This window comes from Nicotiana sylvestris, chromosome 4 (genome assembly GCF_000393655.2).
Source record: "Nicotiana sylvestris chromosome 4, ASM39365v2, whole genome shotgun sequence".
NCBI classification, from domain to species: domain Eukaryota; kingdom Viridiplantae; phylum Streptophyta; class Magnoliopsida; order Solanales; family Solanaceae; genus Nicotiana; species Nicotiana sylvestris.
Genome location: NC_091060.1, coordinates 140005329 through 140025111, shown reverse-complemented (window position 1 = coordinate 140025111; position 19783 = coordinate 140005329). Strand labels below are relative to the sequence as shown.

Below are 19783 nucleotides of genomic sequence, written 5' to 3'. Positions count from 1 at the left end.
CCTTTGTTTTTTTCCTTCTTCTTGGGGTCAATATTTTGCCAGCTACAACGTAAATTAGATAAACTATTAATTGTTTACACATTGTTATATAGTGTCGTTATTGGACTTGACCCAACATATTGAAGATAGAACAATAAAACAGCTAAACATATACTCTAAATGAAAAGAATAAATACACAATATAACAAAATAAATTTGCTAAAAATGGCTGGATTTATCAACCCTTTGTTAGTTGATCTGCCGCCTTGTTTTGTTCCTTGTAGTTTGCATTCATCCAAGGTTCTCCCCAGCTGGTCGAGCTTACCTGCAATCATGAATAATGCTAGAATAATGTAGAAGTTTGTGCCATGGATAAAAGTTTATTTATGCCAATTACCGAGGGCATGAAGGGCGATACTGCCTCCTGATAATAGGGCAATGAAAACCTTTTGTGCATTCCACTAGAATCTTATCTAACAGTTGTCAAGATTTATAACAAGATTACCTTTGTTTAAGGATGTATAACAGGACTACCTTTGTTTAAGGGAAGGTCATATTTTGAGCTAAAACAAAATGTACTTCATAACAATAATCAATTTAGTTTGATGAATTTTGTCCAGGGATGATGGGTAAGTATCAGTTACCTTGCTCAACTTTGTTTGACATTCAAAATTGGTCTGATTTCAACAGGAGAAAGTATTTCTCTCCCTTTCAACTTTGGTGATTGATTGAAGACTATGTAATTTGGGAGGAGTAGATCAATGTAGTTCAATCGCAGTAAGTTGGGAAAGTTGAGGAATATGTGAAAATGTAAAACTAGAGCTAACTAGGGAAGCAAGAGGACACTTCAATATTGATAGGATCCAATTCCCTTCATTTCGAATTAGACAGAAAAATCTCTGTTTGTTAAACTTTCAAGACTTCAGAAGTTTGATGTGCCTTTATACTTGTATAGGAACGGAAGTTGTTCTTCAGTATAGATATATATGGAAGAGCCTTGTTAGAATAGTGATGTTTGTGAACTTGCATAGAATCTTACATTGATCACAACCACTTTTGCAATGGATTGAATATGCTATGGCGTAAAAACATCTTTAACCTTCTCTTCTCTCTCACCATGCTCCCGGCGCATGGTAGTTAACCTACGCCACTGTGAATACCATGGGGCCTGGACGAGGCAGAGGACGGCGAAGGGGATGACAAAAAAAAGTGCCAATTGTTTCGTTTGGAAGCACAGTTGGTGCAAGGATGCAGCCTGAAACCTCCAAAGCAAAAGCACAAATTACAGAGGACCATTTTGACCATGCAAGCACCGGACGAGATGCGATTGACATGTTAACAAGAGAAATTAGCACGCAATTAGATCTAAGGGAAAATGCAGCAGCAAAACCAAAGGAATTGACCACGAGCGCTGTAACCCTAATGAAGAAATCCAATGGAACAGTAACCCCAGTGGGAGTGAGTTCTTCGGTGGGGACTTTGATGGAAGCAACAACTCAGAGGAGACCAATTTCAGGCAATCATAGCGAGAAGCCCATGGATTTGGAAAGAACAAGCACAAGTCCTGAAGAGAATGCTCCAGCGAAGGCACCATGGACAAGCCTATTTGCTAGAAATAGATGTGCTACTAATGGTATGTCTCTTTCTTACATTCCACCTAAGATAGTGAACGGACAACCCATGGCTCAACTAGTTAAATCTGAAGTTAATAAGGAACATGGGTCACCAAACTTTGTGAATCACAAGGCAACTTATAGGCTGGGTTATGTTCCAACTGAAGAAGACAAGGCAGCCGAGGTAGATGGGCGGTCCCACTAGGTGAGATAATGAGACCAAAGCATGAAAAATCGGCTGCTTGTGAAATCAACAGGAAAGCTTTGGCTGTTTGCTTTAGCAACGACGGTAAAGGGCAGGTTCTGTAGTCAACTGCACAAGGAAGCTGAGAAGTGGACGAGTGCTCTTATTGTTTATGTGTTAGGAGAGGTGCCTGGTTTCAATGTGATAAGCCGATACATAAGGAAAAATTGGTCCGAGTGTTGCTACACCTTACTTGTTTCTACATGAGGAGGGCTACTATGTGGTGAAATTCCACAGTGTACAGGACATGAAGGAAATATTCTATGCAGGGCCCTATACCATTAACAACGTCAAATTTCCAAAGCTTCCTATGAGATGTTGGAGCAGTGATTCTCTTAGTAGAATTGCAAGTCTCATTGGTACTCCAATATATGCAGATGAGTGCACCTCCAAACAAACACGAATTTCATTTGCTAGGATGCTGATAGAGGTGAATGCCACGAAGGCACTCCCTGAAGAGGTGGCTGTGATGGAGCCAAATAGGGAGGTTATCCAACAGAGTAACTTATGACTGAAACCCTGAGTTTGTGATCAGTGTCTCCAAGTAGGCCACTCATGTAAAACCCAATCACAAACTGGCCAGCAACCACCAGAAGTTCAGAGAAAGAGGAGAGGTCCAAAAAGAGTGGAACAGGTATGGAGAACTAAGAATCCAAGTGATAAACCTACTGAAGGAAATGTGCAGATGCAACAGCAGCAAGCCCAAGGAATACAAGGCAACAGTGTGCAACCACAAGTTGATCTAATGGTGCATACTCAGCAGCAGCCTGTTATCCTGCAAGATGAAAGTGCTCAAACAACCAAAGAGGATCAAGTGACTGTAACTACAAAGAGTAAAGGAAAGGCCCCAACGCCACAAAGCCCTCCAAAGCCCTCCACTACAATAACTTTCTTTTACTGGGGACTACTCCACTCATAAACACCTTTGAGATAACAGAGAAGTGAAGACATAATGCCTCCTGATAAAGGGAAGGGTCCAAATACCTCTCAATAACTTGGTGTATCTGGAATGTGAGGGGCATTAATAAGAGGTATAAGCAAAAGAAACTAAGGAACTACCCCAGAACTGGCAAAATCAACTTAGCAGGATTAGTGGAGACAAGAACCAAGCAACACAATGCTATGAAGATACTTAAAAACATTGCTCATGGCTGGGGATTTCACAATAACTATTAGGAAGCAGACAATGGAAGAATATGGCTAATCTGGGATGATAACAGGTTTTACGTGAACCTGTTAGTTGTAGCAGCCCAAATGATCCACTGTAAAGTTACAGATAGAACTACTGCAACTGAACAACTGGTGACGATTATCTATGGTTTTAACACTGTGGAGCAGGTTATCCTCATGGGCTGCATTGACTACATTGGGCCCTTCAATCAACCTCCCTTGGTTGGTGGGTGGGACTTTAATGCTGTATTGTATCCCATAGACAGATTAGGAGGCAGCCCTATCAGTGCCTCTAAGATCAAAGACTTTGAAGATTGTATACTCAACCTAGGCCTTAATGAGCTACACTGGAGTGGACAGTATTATACATGGTCAAACAAGTAACAGGGTAATGACAGAGTATGTAGTAGAACTGATAGAGCCTTGGGTAACGGAGATTTGGATGATGTGTTGGGGCTATATCAAAGTAAAATATGATATTCCACTCATTTCTTCAGAATATGATATTCCACTCATTTCTGATCATTCTCCAATGTTACTACACCTGAAATCTGCATCCAAATCACCCAATACTCTTTCAGGTCTTTAGCACTTGGACTGAACATAGCCAGTTTGAATCACTAGTCGAGGAGGTGTGGCAAAAACAGTTGGATAACAACCCCGTGAAGAATATATGGATGAAGCTGAAGGCCTTGAAACCTTTGTGCAAGAAGCTCAATAAAGAAGAATTTAGCTACATCTCACAAAAGATTCACATCACTAAACAACAGCTGAAGCTTGTACAGGAGCAAATAACTCAGCAGTATACAGATGAGCTGGTGATACTGGAGAAAAGACAACTCAAGCCTTGGAAAAGTGGTCTTTAATAGAGGAGAATGTGATGAGACAGAAATCTAATTAGATGGATCAAATTGGGTGATTCCAACACCAAGTACTTCACAACAGTAATCAAGGAGAAAACAGTCAGGAAACAAATAATGGAACTCAATACAATAGCAGGAAATAAGATCACTGATCTAAAGGGTATAATAGAGGAAATCATCACTTTTTATAAAAGCCTCATGGGGACCTCAGCCAAGGAACTACAGCTATAAACAGGTTGATCATGCAGAAAGGACCAAAGTTAAATCATCAACAACAATTGGCATTGTGGGAGGCTGTTAACACTGTTGAGATTTATGATAGCCTATGCTCGGAGATGACAAGGCACTTGGAGTTGATGGGTAAAATACGATCTTTTTTAAAAAGACCTAGCATATAATCAAGGAAGAAGTGAACCTTGATGTTTTAGCATTCTTTACAACAGGAAAGCTATACAGAGCTCGTAATTGCACTAAACTCACATTGATCCCTAAGTCTGAGAATCCTCTCACAGTGAAATAATATAGACCAATTGCATGCTGCACTGTTCTATATAAAATTATCTAAAAAATCTTAGCATCAAAATTACAAAAGGTGATACCTGACATTATCTGTGAAGCACAAGCAGGCTTCATACTAGGAAGGAAAATAGCAGATAACATCATCTTGGCTCATGAGCTAGTACAGGCTTACGCTAGGAAGCATGTGTCTCCTAGGTGTCTGATCAAGATTGATCTACAAAAAGCTTATGACATAGTTGAATGGTGCTATCTAGAACAGCTTTTCGAGGAATTAGCTTTTCTCAGGAAATTCATTGAATGAATTATGGAATGCCTTAGAACAGTCAACTACTCTATCTTGATCAATGGTGAGCCAATTGAACCATTTGATGCTGCAAGGGACCTGAGACAAGAGGATCCAGTGTCCCCTTTCCTTTTTTGCCATAGCAATGGAATATCTTAGCAGACAATTGAACAATTTGAAAGATAAGAAGGCCTTCAGATTTCACCCCAAATGTGCTAAGCTGGGGATTACACATCTGTCCTTTGCAGATGACCTCTTACTCTTTGCTCATGGAGATGTGGGGTCTGTATATCACCTTCAACAGTGCTTTCATCAATTTTCCTCTGCCTCAGGCTTACAAGCTAACCTAGGCAAAAGTTCATTATATTGTGGAGGAGTGATACAGGAAGAAAAGGATTAAAAATTGCAGCGGCTGGGATACACCTATGGGAATCTACCATTCAAATACATGGGCATACCTTTGTCAATTAAGAAGTTGACCACAACACAATGGCAGCCTCTTGTACAAAAGATAGTTAAAAGAATCTCCCAGCATAGGACATTTTTGGCGTAAAGGGAAGTTTTTGGAGGATCTTGAATCCATTTTAGATGTACTAGAATCCTTGTAAGAAGACCAAGGATTTAAAGTGTCTTTTATTTTTGCTAGGGCACTTTCTTTGTAATTATGGGTGACTTCACAATTTTAGTGAAGTCTTATATTAATATACAATTATGTTACCTTCTCAAAAAAAAAAAAAAGAATCTCCTCATGGACTACTAGAAAATTGTCCTATGCTGGGAGGATACTGGTCAAATCAGTCATATTTGGCATCCAAGCCTATTGACCTCAACTCTTCATGATCCTTGCCAAGAAATTGGGTATCATAGATGCATACTGTCGTAGTTATGTTTGGTCAGGAGTCAACACAATAAGTAAGAAGGCTTTGGTTGCATGGGAAATGGTTTGCTCCCCTAAATCTGCAGGTGGACTCAACCTCATGAACTTAAGGCTATGGAATAGAGCAGCAGTATTGAAAACCTGTTGGGACTTAGCACATAAAACTGACAGGTTATGGATGGATTCATAGCTATTACATCAAGGGGCAGCAATTTGCTTACGTGAAGGTGCCACAATGTGCATGTTGGATGGTTAGGAGGATCTTTGATGCAAGAACTACCATGATGCAACTACTGGACCAACCTGCACCAGGGAAAAGCTTGATTAAGCAGACTTATTTGCAGCTCTTAGGAGCAGTGTTATCAAAGGCGAAAAGCACAAAAAAGCTCTTAAGATCCATTGGTGCTTTAAACGCAAAGCGCAAATAAAGCATGGTTTTTAATGAAAAAAGGCGCAACTGGAGAAAAAGTAAAAATATGTATATGTAGTCTAAGACTAATAATTACAAACATGAATAACAAAAATATGGACAAAGAAATTGAATTACGATAAAGCGAAATATCAATTGTTCAATATCGCCTTTTCAGGATTACATTAATTGGCAAGAGAAAGTATGCCATAGAGCCTTGATGCAACACTAAAGCGCTCACAAAGCGAGGCGAAGCGTTCAACATATTTTGAGCCTCGCTCCAGGGCTTAAGTGCGCTTTTGACAACACTACCTAGGAGACCTACCAAGAATACCATGGAAATGCCTAATGTTCTCCAATGATGCTAGACCTAGAGCGTGGAGAAGGGATGCTAGACCTAGAGCACATTTTACCATGTGGCTTCACTTGCATGAAAGATTACTCACTGCGGATAGGCTAGTAAAATGGGGACTCAATGTGGAACTAAAGTGTAGCCAATGCCAAGAACACAATGAGACAAATGAACATCTCTTTGTCCAATGTAGACTCTCAAGGAAGATATGGGACAAGGTACTGCTATGGGGGAAGAAGAATACAACTTTTCCAACTGCATGGATGCAATATCAACAGTGGACTATTGAGAATGCCAAGGAAAATCACCAACTGCCCAGATTTTCAAGTTGCTATATATAGAAATATGGATAGAAAGGAACCAAAGGATCTTTGAACAGAAGAGTAAAAAGATTGGGTCACCATTGCAAAAGAGATAGCTTATACATGTTGTGCTAGATCCCCTGTTAGAACTAGGAGTTATTTTCAATCTTGTTCGTTTTAAATTTCCTAGGATGGTAGATAGAGGAATTGATAGTTTCTTGTTTTTAGATAGTCGAGTTTAACTAACTATGGCTTTGTACGGATCTTCCTTGGTGATTAATAAATGTTTAATTACCAAAAAAAAAACATCTTTAACCACAAAATTATTATGAGAACTTGACTGGAACACTATCTGAATAGCAGTCACACCATATAGCTCAACTTATAATCATGGTAGATTCCTCATTTAATCATATAATGTAACAGTGGGAGACGGGTCTGAATATATTGCACAAGAAAATATAGGAGGAACATTGAAAAGTGGAAACCAGCAGAAATACAGACGATGTTAGAACTCTGCTACAAGGGTGACAAAGGCATGTATTACGAAGTCTGGTATCTCAACAAATGATACTATTTTCTGGTGCTGCTTTCTGCTAATAGAACTAGTTACACCAGCAGTTACATGAATGAAGAACTCTAGATGACGATCGCTTTTTCCGTTAGGACTCCAGAATGAGATATATATGCTTAAGTTTTTCACATCACTCCTTTCTCAAATGACATCTATTCTAGTATCTTGTTCTTACTATTATTCTGGAACATCAAGCAATTCTTTGTCTCATGCATGAATGTGTTCCTTTTTCGCTGCGCTTCTGGTTTTGATAACATCAAGCATGTTACTGACAAAATCAAATGAAAGACCCTATGACATACATAGAGAGGAAGGGGATGCATTGCATGTTATAGTGCGAATCAGACTTCAGAAGCCGTGTTATCTTCTGATTGCAAATGGCCCAATAAATTTGTTGTTCCAATCATTTCGTGCTATCTTCTGATTGCCAGCATTTCTATTCTAGCCTAAACATATCTTTATCATGATTTCATTAAGCATTTCTCATTGAGTCACTAAAACTACTCATGAAGTATACCATAACACCCCACTACCATACTGGCTGAGAAATTACTACTGCCGATGTGTTGTTGTTGTTAGAATTATTTTATCTATTACTACCATTCTACCACTAAACAATTGCTTTCAATGTCATGAATGATTCAGAAATACTCCATCAGACAGACAGACAAACAGAAAAGGAGTCAGAAACAGAAATAAAGATATGTTAAACAGAAGAGAAAGGCAAGGAAAGTTTGACCCGAGAGACTGAACCTCTTTTCTTTTTATCATATCCGGGATCCTAAAACTTACCTTATTTCACCCAAAAACCTACAGATAGTTCCTTAACTACAGTTGCAGTTATCATTATGCATCTCTTGCATGCATTTACATTATGCTAGTTATGTTTTAGGAAATTCTCTTCCTCATGCATTTGGGTTATCATTCTGAAATATCCCCATGTTATATTCTTTATCTGAATTCAGGTTGTATGTTTAGACAATTCCTTATCACTCAATCAACATTCAATAACTAGTATAGAATTTAGAAGCAGCACAGAGAATGCCTACAGAAATAACTTGGTGTTCAAGATAACAAGCTTTCTTACGCTCATTAGATCGTGTTCGATATTCTTCCCCCCCCCTTGTTTGGCTTCTAATACTAAGCATGAAGGGAACACCCACAACTAACGAGTTAATCCATACCTTGATGATTGGTACATGAAATTAGAGTAAAAGGAGCCAAACAAACTTCAGAGACCTACCTTCAAGACAGTACCATTCACTTTGTAAAGGTTTTGCGTGCCATCACTCTCGACTCCATTCAACTGAAAACCAAAGAGAGAAAATAAAATACCAGAACTGCAGCCATCGTGTTAATAAGAGGCTGCAAAAGATGTTTTCTGCCCTGTTTTATTCGAGTCCTTTCTTATTAGATAAAAAAGTATTTAATTACAATGACCTAGTATGGAGACGACACAATTTTTTTTGACAAGGGAAGTCCACACAATTTAACTATTATGTATGTAGAGGCTAGACTAGAAACAAACAGAACAACTTTGTGATACATCCAAAATTTTTGCTCAATCAGTACAACGTAGACAATTCTGAATATATTTACTTTGACAGCATGAAGTCGGTGATTGAAAGATACAACAAAACAAAGGAGGAGAATCACCAACTGGCAACTCCAACTTCTGAGGTTAGGGTAAGTTTCACTGGTTAATTTGCAGTCAACTAGTCAAAGAAAAATATGCATACTAAGGTTTCTATCATAGCCATTTCATGTCGTTGAAAAAGGAAATGGTTGAGCAGTTGAGACACATGAGTAACAACCTGAGATCTCAGGTTCAAAGCTAAGCTATAACACTCGGTATAAGCCTATCTGCTCTACCATGGTGAGCTGATTTCGCGCCATGTGTACCGCAGGCTTTTCGGTGGGATACTCAAGGTGCGAGCAAATTGACCCGGACACCACTATAATAAGAAAAAAAAAGATGTTCAAAGTTAACAGAATAATTAAATAGCAGAGAATTTGGTAATGATTATATTACCAATGAAAGTTACAAGATCAATAAGAATAATATGGAAAATATCCTTAGTGATTATATATCATGTAATAAATAGGAAACCTTAGGAACATGAAACTTCCTTATCTCATATATAGTTCAAAACTTTTCTACAAGGAGCACTCTTGATGTTATCAACCAGTTCCAACAAGAGTTTCTCTTCGTCTCTCTCCTTCCATGTAGTATTAGGCGTATTAAGCTTCTACGATATTTGTGGAAATCTAAGTACTACTCTTGCCTCTTTCTGATAACCGTTCTAGGCAGCACTATTCTTGTTTCCAGCCATCATTTAGGCAGCATTGTGCCTTTTCAGGCTCCACACTTCTTTCCAGAGAACATTTGAGGCACCACGCTGATCTCTTTCAGGCAACCATCCTGACGGCATCGTCTCTTCCGGTCACTTTTCTCTGGCTTTGCCAGCAATTACCCCAATAATTTCTTGTTACCCTTCAATTTTAATTCAAGCTTACATGATTTAATAGAGATTTGTGTCACCAAAATCTCTTTCCGCTAAATTAAGACGATTTTTCCCATGTGCTGCAAGGCACATTTCTTTGGCTGTGTCGATAACAGTCTGTGAGAAAGAATACGACCTTTCGGTGATGAACACTGTTCCGTCAACAATCAGGAGTTGAACCTGTACTAAAGTTTTTGCTCAACTCCTATCCAAGATACAAGGAGTCTATAAGTCTAAAAGTGTGTCAAAATGATCTTAGTGAGAATTACTCCTAATGTTCTGCCATTGACCAGAGAACTATAAACTATTATGTCATAATTGAAAACCCCAATAATTAGGATTCTTCAGTCCATTAAAAAAGAGCCCTCATATATGTTAACCCAAAAAAGTTCAGTAAGACACGAGAGCTTTTCTAACAAGAGAAGTTCAGTAAGAGTTTCTCTCCTCTTTCCTCTTTTCACAACATGCATAAATTGTGGTGTATTGTCGTTAACACTTTTTCCTGACTACCGAGAGATCCCAGTGGCCAAAGGGTTCGAAACTGGGTGAATGATGGGCCCGCCGCTCTACCCATCTCCACTTAAATATCTGGCTTTGTCTGAGGCAAGATTCGAACCTGTGGCCTGTGCCTAATCCACACATCATCGATTGTGCTCTTACCACTAGAACAAAACCCTGAGGGGCATTGTTGTTTACACCTCTTTGTGAAAAGGATTTAAAAGATATTAGCACCTATCCGCAAGTTTTAGCAAATTAATTAGAATTAGGAGATGGAGAGCAGGATAAAGGGGCAAAAGCAAAAAACAAACAAAATGCTGCAAGAAAGAAGCATGCAGATTCTCATAGTTACAGTCAGCTGTACCGTTGAAGATGCTGGACTGAAGGCTAAAGTTTGAAGACAGATAGTTTAAACGGAAGGAAGATATTTTACAAGACAATAGCAGATTTCTCCAATGTGTTTTATAAAAGACACGATCAGCCAGGGGCAATCCAACACATTGACAGAGAACAGGAACTAAGTATTCCATTATTATGATGCAGCATGAAAAGCTACCTATTGTATGAACGTACTGCAACTTCAGCTATTCAGGATTTAACTGGAGAGGGGTCACATAAAAGAATAGATCAGGGACTATGACTCCCATTTGTCTAGCAATCAAAGCATAGCTAGGGATAGAACTGTCTTATAGTTCACAATTATTTCGATTTGCATCATATCAACAAGAACATCTTCAGCTAAACAGATTCCACCTAACCACTACAGTCTTCATATTAATGTGAAAAAATATTCTACATGGACACAGGCTGATTCCTGCTAGATTAAAACAACAATAATTAGGGTTTTCATGTTCTTGAGGGTACTGACAGGCCACATGATTAGAATAAAGGCAACATGCTACCTTTTCACTGATGATCACCATTAATAAATCGACTTCAAGGATTTAGCAATCTGTCAAATTCTGTTGTACAGGAAAGTTTGGCCATCTTTGAAATTACTTTTACAGTGTAAAGGTTCTTTTATTGTGGGAAAACTTCTAGTATGACAGACTTCAAAGATTGCTTATCCCCCCAGGCCCCAGGCCCCCTTCTAACCAGTTTCCACAAAATCTCAAACAAAATCTTCAGAATTTTCATCATCTGAGTCATGCCAACTCAACAAGGAAATTCAATTCGTGGTAGAGGGAGTAATGATTTCCTTACCGTGAAGTCCATTTCTTGATAATGGTCAGCTAGGGCACACTCATCTCCTAACTTGTCTGACTTGAATGTGGTACTACTGAGTATACGAGTCAAACCTTTTTTGAAAAAAGAGAAGTGGATACCGGTCCTAAACTTTCTACCAAGATGACACAGTTGGTGTTAATCTGAACCTTATCTTCTTACTTCTACTCAGTCCCTCTTGTCGTTATTAAGCAGATAATGACATTCATGGATAGCACTAGGTTCTAGGTACCACTGCTTCACTCAAGGTATCCAACTCTATAACATGTCTTTGTCATGTCATCTGTTCAGTATTTGGAGATCAATCTCTAATCCTTCTTTGCAATTGCAGAAGGGAAAAACAGAAGTCAGACGCTATGCTTCATGTCTTCAAGATGCTGCAAAGGAATAAAAATTCCCATTAAAAAATAGTTCGTTCTTCACATATCAGTATTACAGGAATTATGCAGTTCAGGCATATAGGTAAACGAAATGTGATGGGAAGTGAAACAGGAGAAACATTGGGCCTTCCTGTGTTCAGAAATCACACACCCTGATACTACTGTGAAACTGAAGCAGTGTAGATTAGTCTACCATTCAGGGGATTTTCATCTGACAGAGAGCCATATCAGTTCAGGTGCAGCAAGGAACTTTGGATATGGTATTGGAAGGTAATTTCTCGTAAGATTGATCACGGAAGCAGAACTTGACTCCTTTTAATAATAAGACTGCATAGGTCAACATAATTTAAGGCATAATTAAGCATTCTGCTGAGGGGTTAATACTGCCATCATGACATTGCACTCATGCTCATAGCACACACTTCCTACGGTACACAAAATCCAAGAACAGAAGATCTCATCTAGAGCTGTGTTATAATCTCCATCTGGGGCACGGCTAATTTCTTACTGCACAAGAAAAAAATGTTGCCCATATGTCATGAACCTAAGTAGCGGTAATGGATTAAAAAACAGTTATCCATCCATATTATTCACTAAAAAAATGGATTGGATAATGAATTTTTTAAAAACGGGTCAAATATGGATAAAAATCATATTATCCACTTAGAAAATGAATAACTAATGTATAACCAATAGATAACTAATGAGTTTAACTTTTTATATTTCTAAAGATTCAAACTGAGGGTTCCTCAAGTTTGGGAGACTAGGAATTCTCCCAAAAGTGATCATATTCAAGAAGCCATGGATAACATAGATATCCACATTATCTGCCGGTTAACCCATTTTCTATCCGTATTAAATATGGGTTAGGTCGGATAATTTATCCATTTTTGCATTCCCATTTTCGACCTGCTCATATCCGATCCGACCCACCTATTTGCCACCCCTAAACCTAAGCAATACATATTATGCAAATACAGCAACATAAGAACCAAGGATATGGCTAAAACATTGAAGAACTATAACCAGATAAACCTTCCGCCTTAGATGTGGTTAGACTCTATATAGTTACCTCTGACCAGAAGGAATCCATTCTACAAACCAATTTTCATCACATGCCATACTATCACTCTACAAAAATGAAGCAAACTGAATATGACCAACAACTAAAGAGCCTAAATAATAATCTGACAGATATCCTTCCTCCCCAACATGCATCTAAACGACACTAACTTATGTATTATTCTTAACAAAAGCCACTAATAGTTGCCTAAATGTCATGAAACCTCAACTAGAAGCCTCGGTTACCATAGAGTGGGGCAATGGTATCCATGGTTCAGTTTTGCCACCTCAAAGAGACCCAATATCTCTGTTCAATCCTACTCTAGATGATTTCTTTCCGTATGTAGATAAGCTCTTCACTTATCACATAACCTTTTGCTTACCTTTTGTCAAAAGTGCTAATGCTAAACTTCACGTTATCAAGCACTACCAACTATTATAACATGGGTGGGATGAGATGTAGCCTCTCTCCACATAATCCCACCATCAACATATAGGAGCGGTCGTCTACCATTAGCTTCATTGCAAGTTGGGAAACAAGACAAAGATAATTTGAAGCATGTAAAATATCTCTTTCTGGTATAAAATGAAAATGTAAATTCTACATAGATATCAACAAAGTGTTGATCACATACTTGTCTATCCCTGTGCTTTAACTCTATTGCAGATAAATTACAGTCTTAACTCTATGAATAATAGCATGGGATAAGTTCAGCAGAATCCCCAGAAATACAACATTGAAATACAGGAGATAATAAATCCAACAGTATTACATCATGTTCAAGCCAAAATACTAAAGACATGCAGAATAGTTTTCCAATTTTCCTCCCCCTAATAAGTCAAATGCCACCTTAACACGATCCTCTTAGCATTTTAAATAACTTTCAACCAGTGGCGGAGCCACATTGAAGCAAGGGATGTCAAGCGACACCCATTCGCCGGAAAATTACACTATTTTGCTAGATAACTTTTTTTATTTTATGTATATTTACTATACGTTGACTCTCCTTCACTTTTCGATATATCTAATTATTTATATTATGACACCCCTTGATGAAAATTCTGGATCCGCCACTGCTTTCAACTCCTCTCACTTACCATAAGTCTACCAAATCTCAATTATGAAAATAAATAGAAGTTCCAAAGCTGAAGTCCAAAACCATGAAAACCTAGATCATGTTATAGGCTTGTGTTCAACTCATCTTCAGAAGCAAGGAGGATAATAAACTCCATGAGGTATCTCAAGAGCGTCAGAATGAAATGATACTAGAACACAAAATCAAGAGTCTTACTTTTGTAAGTTTTCTAATAAAAATTTAGCTGGAAAAATAAAATAACAAGTTTTTAATATTTAAGATTAGATTAAATCTTCAACGTACATATGCATAGACGAAGAATGAGTACCATTACTTTGTGTTGGTCTAGGTCGGCCTCAACATAACCAATACTAGCAATAAACGATGATCAGGTGGGGAGCCTTGACTAAGGATAAACCTCAGGAGTTGGAAGAGAGGTTATCGTCTATGCGAGCCTAGAGGAGTAGTGGGACGCGAGCGCTATGTCGACGATGACGGCGAACTGTACAAGGGAGGTGGCAAGAGAGGTGTTATGGGTCTCGAAGGGTTACTCTGGCGGGCACAAATGCGACTAGTGGTGGAATGGAGTGATCCAAGGTAAAGTGGAAGCGAAGAAGGCGGCGTACCTGAAGTTAGTAGGGAGCACAGGAGAGGAGGAGAGAGAAGCGAACATGGAGAGGTATAAGGTAGCTAAGAAGGAGGAGAAATTGGCGGTCACAGAGGCTAAGACTATAGCGTTTGGGCGTCTATACGAGGAATTGGGAGACAAAGGTGGGGATAAGAAGTTATTCCGGCTGGGCAAGGGGAGAGAGAGGAAGGCTCAAGATCTGGACCAAGTGAGGTACATCAAAGACGATGACGGTAGAGTATTGATGGGAGAGGCTCAGATTAAGCGGAGATGACAGACTTACTTTCATAAACTTCTGAATGAAGAGGGGGACCGGGATATTGTGCTAGGTGAATTGGGGCATTTTGAGAGTCACCGAGACTTTAGGTACTATAGGCGCATTAAGGTTGAGGAGGTTGTGGGGGCTATACGTAAGATGAGTAGGGGAAGAGCAACCGGGCCAAACAAAATTCAGGTAGAATTTTGGAGGTGTGTGGGTAGAGCAGGCTTGGAGTGGCTGACTGGACTGTTTAATGTTATTTTCAGGACGAAAAGGATGCCGGATGAGTGGAGGTGGAGTACGATGGTACCGTTGTACAAGAACAAAGGAGATATCCAGATTTGTAACAGCTATAGGGGTATCAAGTTACTAAGTCATACCATGAAAGTTTGGGAGAGGGTGGTGGAAGTGAGGGTGATGAGGACGGTGTCTATATCTGACAACCAGTTTGGGTTCATGCCGGGTCGTTCAACTACGGAAGATATAAGAGGTTAGTGGAACAGTTCAGGGATAGGAAGAAGGATCTACACATGATGTTTATTGACCTGAAGAAAGTGTATGACAAGGTCCGTAGGGAGGTTCATTAGAGATGCCTGGAGGCAAAAGGTGTGCCGGTTGCTTACATTAGGGCGATTAAAGACATGTATGATGGAGCTAAGACTCTGGTTAGGACAGTGGGAGATGACTCAAAGCATTTTTCGGTTGTTATCGGGTTACATCAAGGATCTGCGCTTAGCCTGTTCTTATTTGCCCTGGTGATGAACGCACTGACACATCATATTCAAGGGGAGGTGTCATGGTGTATGTTATTTGCTGACGACATAGTTCTAATTGATGAGACGTGAGGCGTTAACGAGAGGCTGGAGGTTTGGAGACAGGCCCTAGAGTCTAAGGGTTTCAAGTTGAGCAGGACTAAGACAAAATACCTGAAGTGCAAGTTCAGCGCCGAGTTGAGGGAATCGGGCATGGACGTGAGGCTTGAATCGCAGGTCATTCCTAAAAGAGGCAGTTTCAAGTATCTTGGGTCGGTTATCTAGCGGGATGGGGAGATCGACGAGGATGTCACACACCGTATATTGGTTGGATGGATGAAATGGAGGTTAGCTTCTAAAGTCCTGCGTGACAAGAAAGTGCCACCGATACTCAAAGACAAGTTTTATAGAGCGGTGGTTAGACCGCCCATGTTGTATGGGGCAGAGTGTTGGCCAGTTAAGAACTCACATATCCAGCAGATGAAAATAGCAGAAATGAGGATGTTGAGGTGGATATGCGGGTCCACTAGGATCGATAAAATTAGGAATGAAGATATTCGGGAGAAGGTGGGTGTGGCTCCTATGGATGACAAGATGCGGGAAGCGAGACTCAGATGGTTCGGGCACGTGCGGAGGAGAAGCCTAGATGCCACGGTAAGGAGTGAGCAGTTGGCTTTGACGAGTACGAGAAGAGGTAGAGGGCAGTCTAAGAAGTATTAGAGAGAGGTGATCAGGCAGGATATGGCGTAGCTTCAGATTTTCGAGGACATGGCCCTTGATGTCGAGCATTAGGATTGTAGGTTAGGGGGTAGTCAAGCATTTTTCTACTCCGTAACAGGTGTGAGGCTAGTCTGATAGAGTTTTGTCTTAGACGGCTAGCGGTTAATGTTGTGTTCACACTATTCTTCCGTTTTTCATAATTCCGGGCCTTATTTACTGATTATTGTTTTTGCTTTTCATCTATTTTCTGGTGAGGGTATATCAGAAATAGCCTCTCTACTCCCCTGGGTAGGGGTAAGGTACACCATCAATTGTTGTTTTACGGGGTAATTGTTGTTGTTGTAACCTATACCAAAAAGCCATCAATAACATTAGGCATCAAATCTTTTATTCTTCTTTCACATATTTCACTTTGATAATAAAAGGTACAAGAGGAGATGGTAAATGAAGAAACAAACTCTTCCTATGAACTAAAAACTGTATACAAAGAGGGGAAATTCAGTCTTGTGGACCTATTAGATGGTGGAGTCCTATTTCATCTATTCAGTAGGATTATTCTCAGTCAATTAAGCTAGATCCAATTGTAAAAATCCCACATATGGTGCAAAGCATAGAAGGAAGTTACAAACAAATTATAGCACAATTAGGACCGAGGTTTGAATAACATATGATAGTATAGCATAGAGTAACTATGCGGCAACTGTAAGAACTCATTTACGAAGCAGAACGTTGAATTTGCATCCTCCATGCAGTACCACACACCAGAATGGCCATCAACTTCAAGGCTACCAAAACAACTATAACTTACATTTCTATCGCTGATGGCATATTGTGGAGCAAAACTTTTGAAGGTAGGAAGCAACAAATATAAAAAAGATGCCTTGTGGCTATCTCTTTCACTTCAAAACTTTGAATCCCCTATGAAATGTCATTCAAACCCATTGGTTTGAAGAATTCTTCACAAGTTTGTAGGAGTAATTTACCACAAAATATAGGAGCTGTTAATTAACATCACTCAAGCCACTCTACAGCAAATCCATATCAAGGCATTGTATTAATCAGGGCAACCAGTCAATAATAGGGTCCATGCTAAGAGATGCATCAAATTGTTAGTGCTATGCAGAAGAAGTCTTGTAGCTAAATCTACAATATGTCTTCCACGAAAATGACAAAAATTGAATTCAACCTGGCTTGGTTGCATGGTCAACATCTTGATGTGTCCTAGTCATGTTAAGACTCAAATCCTCTTCTATTCCTACATGTCGACCTTTGTACCAAAAGTAGAAATCCTCTTCTACACCCATTTTCATCAATGTGAGGAGATACAGAAGAAAACGGTCAAAGAGTCACTCTGGAAAGCAGCTGATTCACAGACACAGCAACAATGTTCTCTTTGTCAGTGTATTTTTGACTCTCTAATGTTATCTACTAATGTTTGAGACTCGAATCCCCTTCAATTCCCAAATGTCGAACTTTGCGCCTGAACCAGAGAACTTCCAAAATCCTAATCTGAACTAGCTTAAAAGAAAAAAGTTCAAGTTTTAGTTATTAAAAACGACACTACCATTTCATCAATGTAAGAGAAAGAGGAGAAACCTATCAATGAGGCAATCAAGAAACAAGAATTGACAGCATGTCTACAAAGTCTTTTTTAAGATAAAGTTGTCTCTAAGCCAAAGTAGATCAGTAAGGTTTCATATGCTGCGTCCTCTAATCATATTTGATGCATCTATTATTTTGAATTTGTCTAATTTATACCAGATTCTTCTTTTTGAAAAATTTTACTTCTTGAAAAAAAATTAACCACAAGAAGTGTCTCCACATTTAAAACTAAAATCAAAAGAATTCAAGTTCTTCCTTTTCCCTTTTAATCTTATAAAAGAGAAGTGACATTCATAAGGAGTATACAACGATTCTTAACCAGATCCAATCCTTGGGATAACACAAAGGAAATGATATTTTTATTTATGTTAGCTAGTGAAATAGAGGGGAGCGGAACCATAAGCTAGTGTATTTCATTTTTCCTTCTTTTTTCATCATTGACAGGATGCAACCTCAAGAAAGTAACCCTAGCTCATTTTGTTTTTCCCCCTAATTTAAAAGGGCTAATAAATTAAAATACACAATCTTGAGGTTATACATGGATCTATTTCTTGGACCGCAAGGAAGGGAACGGCTATACATTAATCTAAATAGAACCCATTACATCTAAGCTTTGTTTACTATTGATATTGCACCTAGTTTTCAAAGCATGCAGCGATATCCATTAATGTCTCCTATGATAATCCAAAATGCGGAGCAGAGTGTTGACTAGTCAAGAACTCACACGTTCAGAAAATGCAAGAAGCGGAAATGAAGATGCTTAGAAGGATGTGTGAGCATAAGATAAGATTAGGAAAGAAGATATGTGGGGCAAGGTAAGAGTGGCCCTCATGATGGACAAGATCCTTAAAGCGAGGTTGAGATGGTTCGGGCATGTGAATAGGAGGAACACAGATGCCCTAATGCGGAGGTGCGAAAGGTTGGCAATGATAGGTCTTAGGAGAGGTAGAGGTAGACCGAGGAAGAACTGGGGAGAGATGATTAGACAGGACATGACACATCTTCAGCCCACCGAAGACATAACCCTAGATAGGAGAGCTTGGAGGCCGCGGATTAGAGTAGAAGATTAGCAGGTAGTCAAGCGATTTCTCTCTTTTTTTGCGGGAGAGCAGTGGTTCTAGTTTAGAGCACCCTCTTCTCTTTATCAGTATTAGTATTATTATCCTAGTATTATTATTTTATTCCTCAATTTTATACAACTGGTGTTTCTTTTATTTCGATTATCTTTACTATTTTGCTGGCAATAATTTTCTTTGTTTCAGTATTTTCATCATAACTTTTTTACTCTTGTATTTTTTAAACCTATTTTGAAAATTCTTTTCTTGAGCCAAGGGTGTATTGAAAACAACCTCTCTACCTCACACAAGGTAGGGGTAAGGTCTGCGTACACCATACATTCTCCAAAACCCACATGTGGGATCACACTGGGCATGTTGTTCTTGTTCTTGATAATCCAAAATGTAAGAAATATTTTTTCTTCTTAGCAGTTTTGGCAAAGGGAAGCGGCAGTGCTGAGGCAACAACTACAAAACTTGCAAGAGAATCATCGGTAAACTTTCTTGTTCTTTATCACATATATTTCTTCTCTCTGCTAATAACTTGTTCAATGACCTATAGAATAAAAATAAGGATATTTTTGTGTATTAAGCAATTCAGGTATTTTCTTAAATTGAGCTCATGTTAGTCCACGGTAGCTTTTGAGATGTTTGAGCAAAATTATTTTAGAAGAAAGTACCCCAGTAATTTTCATTGAGTTCCTACATCATAGGAGTCAAATTGTTTCACAAGTGGAAATTTTCGTTGTTAGAATTGTTTTATTATTTGGGCCCTTAAATCTATTTTGTCTGCTATTTAAGTTATACAAGGAGCTTATATAGTGACTGAGCTAGAACG

The 19783-nt window shown here is 39.0% G+C and overlaps 1 protein-coding gene and 1 long non-coding RNA gene across 25 annotated transcripts in view; one reads left to right on the top strand and one right to left on the bottom strand.

Moving 5' to 3' along the window:
- Positions 1–19783, top strand: part of LOC104217712 (MADS-box transcription factor 23-like) — a 51275-nt gene that overhangs the window by 13423 nt on the left and 18069 nt on the right. For all 6 annotated transcript variants that reach the window (XR_011406937.1, XR_011406938.1, XM_009768020.2 and 3 more), the window contains exons 3-4: positions 8793–8871; positions 19378–19439. Coding sequence is in view for 4 of the 6 variants with exons in the window: in XM_009768020.2 (XP_009766322.1) it covers positions 8793–8871; positions 19378–19439 (141 nt within the window). In the remaining 2 variants the exon portion in view is untranslated. The remainder of the gene's footprint in view (positions 1–8792; positions 8872–19377; positions 19440–19783) is intronic.
- Positions 34–19783, bottom strand: part of LOC104217711 (uncharacterized) — a 42083-nt gene continuing 22333 nt past the window's right edge. For 6 of the 19 annotated variants that reach the window (XR_011406943.1, XR_011406941.1, XR_011406944.1 and 3 more), the window contains 3 exons: positions 8429–8491; positions 5770–5851; positions 34–304 (listed from right to left, as the gene is read on the bottom strand). This is a non-coding gene — a long non-coding RNA (uncharacterized lncRNA). Of the gene's footprint in view, positions 5013–5769; positions 5852–8428; positions 8492–8999; positions 9141–11390; positions 11789–11942; positions 12299–17474; positions 17807–19783 lie in introns of all 19 variants that reach the window. The other 13 variants (XR_011406955.1, XR_011406945.1, XR_011406952.1 and 10 more) reach the window with 8 other exon arrangements.